The sequence below is a fragment of the Geotrypetes seraphini genome, chromosome 19 (assembly GCF_902459505.1).
Source record: "Geotrypetes seraphini chromosome 19, aGeoSer1.1, whole genome shotgun sequence".
NCBI classification, from domain to species: domain Eukaryota; kingdom Metazoa; phylum Chordata; class Amphibia; order Gymnophiona; family Dermophiidae; genus Geotrypetes; species Geotrypetes seraphini.
Window position 1 is genome coordinate 10380963 of NC_047102.1, and position 12297 is coordinate 10393259.

Consider the following 12297-nt stretch of genomic DNA (forward strand, 5'->3'; position numbering starts at 1 on the left):
ACATAGCTCATAATAAGAACATAAAAACATAAGCAGTGCCTCCGCTGGGTCAGACCTGAGGTCCATCGTGCCCAGCAGTCCGCTCATGTGGTGGCCCAACAGGTCCGGGACCTGTGCAGTAATCCTTTATCTATACCCCTCTATCCCCTTTTCCAACAGAAAATTGTCCAATCCTTTCTTGAACCCCAATACCGTACTCTGCCCTATCACACCCTCTGGAAGCGCATTCCAGGTGTCCACCACACATTGGGTGAAGAAAAACTTCCTAGCATTTGTTTTGAATCTGCCCTCTTTCAACTTTTCCGAATGCCCTCTTGTTCTTTTATTTGTTGAAGGTTTGAAGAATCTGTCCCTCTCCACTCTCTCTATGTCCTTCATAATCTTGTAAGTCTCTATCATGTCCCCTCTAAGTCTCCTCTTCTCCAGGGAAAGAGTCCCAGTTTCTCCAATCTTTCTCTATCTCTCTCTTTTTCTCTCTCCCTTTCTCTCTCTCTTTCTTTCTATCTCTCTCTATTTCTCTCTGTCTCCCTTTCTCTCTCTCTTTCTGTCCCTCTGTACTCTCTCTATGCCCTTCATGATCTTGTAAGTCTCTATCATATCCCCTCTAAGTCTCCTCTTCTCCAGGGAAAGAGTCCCAGTTTCTCCAATCTTTCTCTATCTCTCTCTTTTTCTCTCTCCCTTTCTCTCTCTCTTTCTTTCTATCTCTCTCTATTTCTCTCTGTCTCCCTTTCTCTCTCTCTTTCTGTCCCTCTGTACTCTCTCTATGCCCTTCATGATCTTGTAAGTCTCTATCATATCCCCTCTAAGTCTCCTCTTCTCCAGGGAAAAAAGTCCCAGTTTCTCCAATCTCTCAGTGTATGAAAGGTTTTCCATCTCTTTTATCAGATGTGTCGCTCTCCTCTGAACCCTCTCGAGTATCGTCATATCCTTGTTAAGGTACGGCGACCAATATTGGACGCAGTACTCCAGATGCGGACGCACCATCGCCCGATACAACGGCAGGATAACTTCTTTCGTTCTGGTTGTAATACCCTTCTTGGTTATACCTAGCATTCTATTCACTCTCTTAGTGGCCCTAACCTCTTTCCCCCCCCCAACCTGATTTTCCACTACAGCTTATCACCTGGAACGCGCTTCCCGGAGAGGTGATAAGACAGAGTACAATTCTGGGTTCAAAAAGGGACTGGATGACTTCCTGGAAGCGAAGGGGATAACAGGGTACAGATAGAGGTTTACCTTACAGGACATTGAGTGAATAGGGTATGGACATTTTAGGTTAGGTAGGGAACACTTTCAGGTCATGGACCTGGAGGGCCGCCGCGGGAGCGGACTGCTGGGTGCGATGGACCCCTGGTCTGACCCGGCAGAGACAATGCTTATGTTCTTAAAAAAAAAAAAAGTCATGTTTAAAATATAATAAACAAGGCAAAAATTAAAGCTATATTTTATCTGGGCCCTTATATTGTAACAAGATCTCAAAGCACAAGACAACTACATCAGCCATAATAGAGCACAGATCATCATGAAGAGGCTCCAAGAAGCTATAGTGGGAGAATGGTATAGAAAATTGAATAAAGATACTGCTTTGTGATGTAAGTTTTCATCTAGTCCAATCAGAAGCCAGGGATTTGCATGTAGATTAGAAGATGCACTTATTTCAGTTCTGGGTATTTAGATATTATGGGTCTCGCAATCAAAAATTAAAAATCTCCAAAAACCATCATAAGTTGGCGCTTGGACATCCTAATCACCGGGACGTCCCAAGTAGAGAGTTGCGCGGGGACAGAAATCCCACCCGTCCCCACCCGTCCCCGCCAAAATCCCACCCATCCCCACCCGTCCCCGTGAGGAATCCCTCCGTCCCCACCCGTCCCCGTGAGGAATCCCTCCGTCCCCACCCGTCCCCGCGAGGAATCCCCTCCGTCCCCACCCGTCCCCGCGAGGAATCCCCTCCGTCCCCACCCGTCCCCGCGAGGAATCCCCTCCGTCACCATCCTTCCCTATAAACTTCAGAAATAGTTATTTTATTTAATTATGCTACTGAATTAAAGGCTCTGGTAGAGACCCATTTACAAATAAGCAAAGAGACTATTAATTTGGAAATATTAATTGGGAAGAATACATACTTTGTAAATGGGTTTCTACCAGAACCTCTAATGTAAATATAAAATATAAATACTCAGCTGATGAGAACCCACAAACTGTCAGCTGAGGACTTCCTTTGCAGTTGGCCTGGGGTCCCTTTTGCCAAGCTTGGCAGGCAGCAGTAGCGTCCCTGAGTCACAGATGCTGGCACCTCAGTGGCTCATGGATGCTGCCAGCGACTGCTGCGCTTGGTGGAGGGGAGTTCTGACCATCTCTAGAGGAGGTCCTCTGCTGGCGGTGCTTGGGGATCCCCACCAGTCACAGCAAGGGCCAACAAGTACTTCAACACTGTAGAAATAAAACCAGAAATGCATTTCCTTTTCTTTTGAACACAAAACAAAGATATCTGCCATATACATTTCCCAAGGCAGATGACTCTATGCAATGTCACCTCGGTAACAAAATACAAAAATAGACAAATACACCCCCTCCCTTTTTACTAAACCACAATAGTAGGTTTTAGCACAGGGAGTTACGCTGAATGCCTCGCGCTGCTCTCAATGCTCATAGGCTCCCTGCGCTAAAAAACAATATTGCGGTTTAGTAAAAGGGAGCCATAGTGCAAAATATAGACAACAGATATAAATTCTCAAAACAGACACATTTTGATCACTAAATTGAAAATAAAATCATTTTTCCTACCTTTGCTGTTTGGTGATTTCATGAGTCTCTGGTTGCACTTTCTTCTTCTGACTGTGCATCCAATCTTTCTTCCTTTCTTTCAGCCTCCTGTATGTTTCCTCTCCTCCAGACCTCATTCTCTCCCCCAACTTTTTCTTTCTGTCTCCCTGTTCCCCCTTCTTTCTGTCTCTCTGTCTGCCCCCTTTCTTTCTTTCTCCGTGCCCTCCCCCAAGCCACTCGGTTTGCTGCCACCGCCATCGGGGAATAGTCCCCAAGCCACCGCTGTCCCAAGCTTTCCCTGCAGAAGCGTCGCGCTGACCAGCATTCCGCTCCCTGACGTCAATTCTGACGTAGGAGAGGAAGTTCCGGGCCAACAAGGCATTTCTCCTCATTCCATCCAGCCTGAGCCCCATCTCTCCTTGATCCAGCATTTCCCTTCTGTGTCTGTCAGAATTACCATTCCACCTATTTTCCAGCATCACCCTTCTTTGTGTCCATCTCACCTATATCCCTATCTCACCACTTTTTCAGAATCTTCATTTGTCTCTGTCCTTGTCTTTACCCCATATTCACCATTTGCCCTTTCAATGTCTTTATCTCCCCCCCACACACACACTTTTTCAGCATTACTTCTATGTCTCTATTTCACCTCCTCTTCATGTCCCCTCTGTATCTCTATCCTTATTCAGAAGGTCCTGCTTACCCTTTCTCTTCTTTGTGTCACTATCTCCATTTTCAGCTTTCCCCCTTTTTCCTTTGTTAATGCACCCTGTAGCCAGAATCTTTCCACCCTCTCTCCACTCCGGCCCAGCCCAGTATGAAATATTTCCTTTTGTTTCTCTCCCCTCTCTCTTCTCCTCCCTCACCCACGAGTCCTGCATCTGGCCCTCTCCCTTCTACCTGCACCTGGCAACACCCCCCTGCTCTCTTAAGCAACTCGTCAGCAGCGGTGATCAAGACAAGCTGCCGACATCGAGGCCTTCCCTCTACGAGTCCCACCTTTGTGGAAAAAGGAAGTTGAAACAAGCGGGACTCGCAGAGGGTAGGCCCCGACGCCAGAAGCTTGTGTCGATCGTTGCTGCTAAGTTGCCGAAGAGAGCCGCAGGTAGAAGGGAGAGGGAGATAGGAAGGCTGTAGAAGCTCCGGAGCATGACACCGAACCCGGCCAGGATGATTTCTTTTTCAGGCTGCTGCTGCCGCTACCATCCCCCACCCGAAATGACAAAAAACAGCCTAATGCCCGCGTCGGGAAATAGCCATGCTGAGCAGTGAGCTCAGCACGTACACAGATGAAAGCCTTGCTTGCTGATTGGTCCGGCGGCACGGTGGGGCGGGGCCGCCGGACCAATCAGCAAGCAAGGCTTTCATCTGTGTACGTGCTGAGCTCACTGCTCAACATGGCTATTTCCCGACGCGACGCCAGACTTGCATCGCCAGAATTTAGGTAGGTTGTTTTCATCCCCGTGGGAGTCCCGTGGGCAAGGGGGCGTCCCCGTGGGAGTCCCGTGGGTCAGGGGGGCATCCCCGTGGGAGTCCCGTGGGCCAGGGGGCGTCCCCGTGGGAGTCCCGTGGGCCAGGGGGGGAACCCGCGGGATCCCCGCGGGACCCGCGGGATCCCCGCGATCCCCGTTCCCGTGCAGACCTCTAGTCCCAAGTGCTGATTTTCTAAGCCTTTTTCTGGATATCTAGCGAGGCATTTTCCCTGATGTGCATCTAGAGTTCGGGGGAAGGGGGGTTGGGAGGTGCGTTATGGGCATGTATTGGGTGGGCTTAACTTGGATGTCTTGTGGTGATAATTGAACCTTTCCCAAGACGTCAAGACGTACTGGACGGAACTTAGATGCTCGGAGCTAGACCTGTTTTAAAAGTGCCACGAAGGTACCCAAATTGATCATATGACCACTATATGCAAGTAGTTATAACGCCCTACATTGCTCCAGTGCTCATTGACCCCCCTCCCACCCTCAAAAATCTGAACGAAACAGTACATACCTGTTTCTAGAACAGCAGCACCTGGTATGGGAAAGCCTATCAAAGCATCTTACAGGTGTCTTAAGTAACCTGGTGGATGGGGAAGTGAACGATAGAGAGAAGGACTCGGGCCCATCAGCCACTCTAACCACTACAATTATGGTGGAAAGTGTGAGGTTACTAAAACCCACAAAACCCTACTATACTGCTATATAGGTGTCTCCTGCAGCCATAAGGTGGTAGACAGGTGGGTATAGTAGGTTTTAGAGGGTTCACCTTAAATTATAAGGGGGTTATGGTGAGATGTACTTCTGGCACCCTTTATGTGACGTTCACAGCAGCGCCCTCTAAGGTGTCCCACTGCTCGGTTGGCATGTCACAATGATGGCCAACCCTTGTGGATTTAGAAGTTTTCAACCTGGACATTTCTGTGGTCAAAAATGGGGTGTCCTGAGGGTTGGACATTCTGTTGGCCTAGACATCCAAGTAGGCAAAAAAAATTAAAAATTGGGGGGGATGTCTAGTGGTTCGACTTTTAAAAATGAACGTTTCTGTGCTTCCGATTTTGGACGTTTAGCGGGAAACGTTCAAGTCGGGCTTGAATGTCTTTCTCAAAAATGGCCTCCATGGGTGCAGAAAAAGAAGGCAACAACCAGAGTGGAATTGTCCAAAAGAGAATGATGTGCACTAAAAAAGTGTCCTTCAATCCGTCTGGTGAAATGACGATCTTTATTGTTCAAACATCAAATTGACAAATTGACTCGACATGCGCATGTTTCGGCCAACAGGCCTGCTTCAGGAGTCTTAAAAGTCACTAATGATGATATACGAGGTATACCGACACTCGAATGAATCTGACCACAAATCAGTCAAAGAAGAGTGTCATGCCACAAGGAAATCAAATGCTGTCTGCTGGCACACCTATAGTTCTCCGTAGGTGCAACATAAAAAAAAAAACAACAAAAAACTAGAGCACTTAAATTTCTGCCCTTAAGTTAGGCTCCTAAATTTTGTTCCCTATTTTCAGCCATATTTAGAAGCCTAAGGAAGCAGTTCTGAAAGTAGCCAATACACCTTTGCACCACATGCGATAATCTCAATTATTGAGGGCTGCATGCATGTTAGTCCATGGACACGTCAGTGTTTAGCACGCACTAATCGATTAGCACGTCTTAGTAAAAGAGGGGGTAATTATATGTACAAAGCCATCAGCAAATCAGATTTTAAAGCTCTACCTTTTAGAGCATAGACACACCCACCTAATGGATAGCTATCTTATAAAGTTATAATTTCATGCCATGAAAGAAAATGACAAAATAGGTCTGGAGTCGGACAACAGCAATTTGAAATTCCATTGGGTGTTGTTTAGGATTTTATTGTCTGGTCCGGAGACTCATTCAATTAATCAGTGGTATCGTTGATGACAATTTTTCTAGATAACATCAGAGAGGGAAAACACTTTGAAACTGTTTTGTTATTCTGAAATCGTATGACTTTTTGGTCTGGACATCTCTGCTAGAGATTTATGATTCATGAGAACTGACGTGACCCAGACATCTACCGGGAAGCTAAGGGGATAATTTACAAACTTGGCCACAAAAATGACTGAACAGAGGGCCTTTTTAGTGCCGCGGTGTGCCTCGGTGCTAAATTTAGGAGCAGGTCAATTTACTGCAGTAGTGATCGTTAATGATATATGGTGCTATTGAAATACTCGTTCCAACGTACTGGTTCTGATGATGGCAGTGGTATGTGCTCGGGGAATGAGTTCAAAAGCATCACCATACCGGGACACATTGAAGGTCAATTAAGCTCAACCGTGGCCAATCCAGGTTGCAAATACCTGGCAGGATTCCAAAAGAGTAAAATAGATTTCATGCTACTTATCCCAGGAATAAGCAGTAGATTTTTTTTTTTAAGTCCACCGTAATAATGGTTTATGAACTTTTTTTTTAAAGGAAATTATCCAAACCTTTCTTTTTAAACCTTGCTAAGCTAACTGCTTTTACTATATTCTCTGGCAAAGAATTCCAGATCTGGAAAAATCAGTGTTAAACCAATTACATTCTTTCATCAACAGACAAGGAGCCCTATCCATCTTCCAGTTGGGATTCAGGAAATTCCACAGTAGTGAAACCATCCTTCTCGACATCATCGACGAGAACTGGAAACTCATGCATAGGGTAACGATAACCTTCTGGTGCTGCTGGATCTCAGCGCGGCATTTGACACTATTGACCATCCTCTCCTCGTTGCGCGGATCTCTGAAATTGGTATCTGAGACACTGCATTACGATGGTTCACCTCTTTCCTGAATATTAGATCCCAAAGCGTACTACTCAACAATGCACTATTGAAACCAAAACCGATCAAATGTGGTGTTCCATAGGGAATCTACTATCCCCCGTATTATTTAGTCTCTACATTAGACCTATCCTAGACATAGCCCACAAATATCAAATACCCTTCAATACACTGAAAACTTCTGTTCTCTTGCTGTTCGGGAGTTTTCAGTGTATTGGGGTGGTTCCCTCCCACACACCTCCAGCGGGAGCATGAGCATTTATAAGTATAGTGGGGTGGGGTTCCCCCCCACTCCTCTCAAAATGATCCCAGTAAGCCGTAAAAGCGCTGGAAATGGCGGCACGCAATCATCCTGCACTCGTGTCGGCGTGCCATTGACCCGGCCACAATTGACGTGCCACCCTTATATTACAGAGATATATAATTAAGAGGGAAGGAAAAAGAGAGTACCCTAGGGAAAGTATAGAACCCTGAAAACAAACCAAAAAAAGATGGCATTTCTTAAAAAAAAAAAAAATTATCATATTTTACTAATCTGGTAGAGTTCTTTGGGGGTATCAAACACCAATGTGAATTAGGCGATCTAATTGATTTACTTAAATTTTCTCAAAAAGCCTTTAATAATTTCTCTCACAACTAAAGAATGAATCTTCTCCATGAAGGTGAGTAAGTTATGATGTCTGATAAATCTGTGCTCTAAAACTATAATTGTTCCAAGGATTCATAAATGATTCAGGAAAGAGAAAACAGTGAGGTGGTAAATGTGACCAAAGCTTCAAAATTAAGCCAGATAATAACATTAATTTAGAGTTTCGATGGGCGATCTTAACAGGGGGCTGGATGGCCCTTCTTGGTTGCCCACTGAGACCTTTTGATTTAAGGAGGGTCTCGAGAAAGGTCAAGGTTTGGGAGGTAGCAGGGAGGGCTAGAAACGAGGGTGGAGGGGAGGGCAGGAGTTAAAATTCAAAATGTTCCCACTGCAGGAAGGGAAATCAGGAAAGGAGGGGGGGGGGAGGCATCCAAGAGATATTTAAGGTACCGCCTCCAAGTCACAGGTCTCTTCCTGTTCCTTGGAGGTGGATTTTCCCTGCCCTCCCACCCTAGAAGAGAGAGAGAGAGAGAGAAGCTAATAGGAAGAGGGGCATGGGATTGTTTCAGCGGCAGTAATCCCAAGCTATTGGGTTTTGGGGCTCATCGGGTGATGAACGGTTTGGTTGAGACAGGTGACCCGGAAAAGGGCATGGAGTTCCAAGCCTACCCCTAGGTCCTAGCTGGCATGGCAGGGCCAGGGCTCTAGTCCTATTTTTTTATGGCTGTCTGGCCAGCTCGTCTATCTCTGTGCAGCCGCAGTAAGTTTCCCCTCCTGATGAAGGTCCTGAAACTCGAGTTGGGGGGTGTCCTGACTGAGTTTGTTCGTTTTTTACCGATTCCTGAGCAGCCACCGAGCCTACTGATTTACCCAGCCGTCTTCACATTTTTCAGGTCAAGTTGGTCAAGTCGCACACATTGATTTATGTTTTAGCACTGGGTTTCAAGGCGGGTAGGGACGGTGACTAAGCTATGATGGTCCCGGCAGCAACTCTGAATTAGTTTTATACTTACTCACTGGGTTGTAGGTCTGAGCAGTCACATATAAAACAAAAAAAAAACAACAACCCCCTTTGAATTACATTCTGGGATTCTAAGTAGTGCACATTTGATAATATCCTAGCTCCCAGTGTATGTATACATAAAATATTGTTTAATATAAAAGCTGCGGCCTAGTTTATTTTCCAATAAGAGTTTGGCGCATTATTATTATTGAGGTAAAAGAATTGGGTATAATGTTAAGCGTCTTAAATTGGGGGAGGAGGACAGGGGGTACAACGGGGCCACTCCAGATCCCAGTGTTATACACATGTTAGTGCAGAGTCAAAAGAGGATCTCGCAGAACTGAGTGAGGGTGCCTCAAAGTAGCAAATGAGTTTTACTATTAACAAAGGTAAAAGCAAGCTAGTGGACATTGGGGGGGGGGGGGGGGAAACCCCAAACAATGAGGAGCTGACTCGTATGGCCGTTTTCCCTCCAGAATGAGCGCCTGGAATCTTTGTGGACAGTCCCCTAAAATCTTTGGCCCGGGGAGCAACAATGGCCCCCAAAAGATCCATGGAATGTTAGGAAGGATTGAGGAAGGATTTAAAATCAAAAGAAAATCAAAACAGCCCCTCCTCCATTCTGCCTCTCCACAAATCCCTGCGGTGGCCACCTTTTGATACTGCTCTGCTGTCCTCAAAGAGGGTATAGCATATCAAGAAATAACCTGCCACAGGAGGGGTCATTTGCTCACAGACTTTTCAATTATCCAAAAAAGTTGCAAATATTTTAGAGGGGAGGAACAGCTGAGCATTTAGGGAGGCGCATTGTGAAACCGATTTTGGTTGTCCCTTCACCCTCCATTGTCTCAGGAGAAAATTTAAACCATAAGCTAGAGAATGACACGGTGACAAAATTCATCACCGTTCCCGTCCCCGCGGGAAACCATCTTCATGTCATTCTATAAGGAGAGAGGGAAGAATCAGAGTATGAATGGCCACAACCACTGCCCCGCAAGCTTTGCTCTGAAGAATGCTGGTGTCGAAGGACTGAGGTTGAAAAAGACACTACAGCAGATATTGTGATATCATAATGCCTCATTCCACCAGTGCCTAAAAGCCAACCACATCAGTGATGTCACAATGGCTTCATTATCCTTGGCTCATATATGAATAAGAGAATGAATGGCCACAACCACTGACCCGCAAGCTTTGCTTTGAAAAATGTTGGTGTAGAAGGACTGAGGTTGAAATAGACACTAGAAAATGACATGGGATTATTTCCCGCGGTTATCCGCGGGGACGGGAACGGTGATGTCACCTTGTCACTCTCTACCATAAGCCATTTAGACAAGGAAATAACTTGTGTACTTGCTTGTAAGTAAGCTCGGATTTGTGACATGGCAAGTAATTAAATTCAACTCTGAAAAAAATTCCCTGCCTCCGTTAGTAGATATGAATGTGTATACAGTAAAACCTTGGATTGCAAGTAACTTGGTATGCAAGTGTTTTGCAAGACAAGGAAAACATTTTATTCCATTTTAACTTGCTATACAAGCATTGTCTTGCAATACAAGTACATACAGTATACACGCGTCACATTATCACACCTGAGCCGATGGTTCTTCTCTCTCTGACGCTGCGGGAGTGCAGTGACTGTTCTAAACGAGCGAGGTCTTGCAATGCAAATACATACAGCATTTTGTATTAAAGTTTTTGGGTTGTGGACCGAATCGTCTGAGTTTCCATGATTTCTTATGAGGAAATTTGCTTTGATATCTGAGTGTTTTGGATTACAAGCATGTTTTTGAACAAATTATGCTTGCAAACCAAGGTTTGACTGTAGTTGGTTTGGTTTTTTTTTCCCGGAATAATTTTCAAACTGAAAAGGGGTGTCCTTTAGTGGTAAGGAAGCACAAACATACTTTTCATTGCCGTGGCCAGTTATAAAACTACCTTCCTCGTGCACAAACTGTGACTTGCACAATTGTTTAATGCTGATTTTATTCTCTCTTGCTGCAAGAAACAGAACCTTTGGGAAAACGAGATGCAATTTTCCAAATTAGGCAAGCAGACAGACCGTGCTTTTTCACATCAAATTTCAATGTGGTCCTTAGCCTAGGGATAGATCACGGGACACTTTGGGACCCAGACAGTTCCCCAGCCATGGGTCCCCTACTCCTGTTACTATAATCTTGATTCTCGAACACTTGTCCATGGTTCATAGACAAAATCGCGCGAGACAACGGCGTGCTGACAACTGAGCGCACGGTTGACGGCGCGCCGAAGAAAAGCACTATTTTAAAGGGTTCCGACGGTGTTGGTGGTGGGGAACCCCCCTATTTTACTTAACAGACATCGCGCTGGCGTTGTGGGGGGTTTGGGGGGTTGTAACCCCCCTCATTATACTTGAAACCGAACTTTTTGCCTGTTTTTTAGGGAAAAAGTTCAGTTTTAAGTATAATATGGGGGGGTTACAACCCCCCAAACCCCCCACAACGCCAGCGCGATGTCTGTTAAAATAGGGGGGGGGTTCCCCACCAACACCCCCTGTCGGAACCCTTTAAAATAGTGCTTTTCTTCGGCGCACCGTCAACCTTGCGCTCAGTTGTCGGCACGCCGTTGTCTCGCACGATTTAGTCCCGTCACCCTTGTCCATCTGCCACCCTCAACCCCACCCATCCATCTAATATTAGCCTCTTGTGGTTGTCCCTTGCCATAAGTAAAGTCATAACCTCAAAAAGAACTGTCATTGCTCAGCAGGTAAAACAGGTACAAAAGAAGAAGAAGAAGAATGATATTTCCTAAAAGAAAACTCCTCCTTTATAAAGCTCATTGGTTGTTGGTAGAACATAGAATCGCATAAAACTAGACAAAATAGTCAACCAGAATTTATCAATAACCTTCTTATTCTCTATAGTTCTTCTAAGACTTTAAGATCATCTTCTAAAAATCTTTTATCTAGCCCATCTCTGAAGTTTATCAACACAATGAGGTCTACTATTTTCTCTGTAAGCGCTCCATCTCTTTGGAATAATATCCGGTCCACTTACAGGAAGAATCAACTCCATCATTTTAAGACGAATTTAAAAAACATTTCTTTTTCTTGATGCTTTCGAGACCTAAATGCCTTTTTAGGGCTACATAGTTTTATCCTGCTTTTAGACACCCTCCCTTTTGTTTTCTCCCTATATGTTCTCTCTTTTTACTTGATAAATTGTAGTTCTACCCTTCTTCCCTTTTTTGTTTCTGTTTCTGTTTCTTTGTATTGTTTTTAAATGTTTTTAATAATGATTATTGTTTTAAAGGATGTATTGTTATTCCATATATGTTTTTAAGACAATGTTCACTGCCTAGAAGGCCAATTGGGCATTATATAAAATTTTTAAAATAAACATGAAACTTGAAGATAGATTTGGGAAAATCCACTGCTTATTCCTAGGATAAACAGCATAAAATCTGTTTTATTCTTTTGGGATTCTGCTAGGTATTTGTGACCTGGATTGGCCAGTATTGGAAACGGGATACTAGACTTGATGGACCTTTGGTCTGTCCCAGTTAGTAGCTCTTATGTGAGCCAAATACAGGAAAATGAAGCCATTGTGACATCACTGGTGAGGTTGGCTCTTAGGCATTGGTGGAATGAGGCCATTATGACATCACAATCTCCGCTCTGGAATGTTGC

At 44.8% G+C, this 12297-nt stretch overlaps 1 protein-coding gene across 1 annotated transcript in view; it reads right to left on the minus strand.

Moving 5' to 3' along the window:
• LOC117352340 (homeobox protein aristaless-like 4) overlaps positions 1-2831 on the minus strand; it is a 37327-nt gene extending 34496 nt beyond the window's left edge. The window contains exon 1 of the mRNA XM_033928767.1: positions 2788-2831. Coding sequence (XP_033784658.1) covers positions 2788-2809 — 22 coding nt within the window. The 5' untranslated portion in view covers positions 2810-2831. The remainder of the gene's footprint in view (positions 1-2787) is intronic.
• Positions 2832-12297: the final 9466 nt, after the last annotated feature.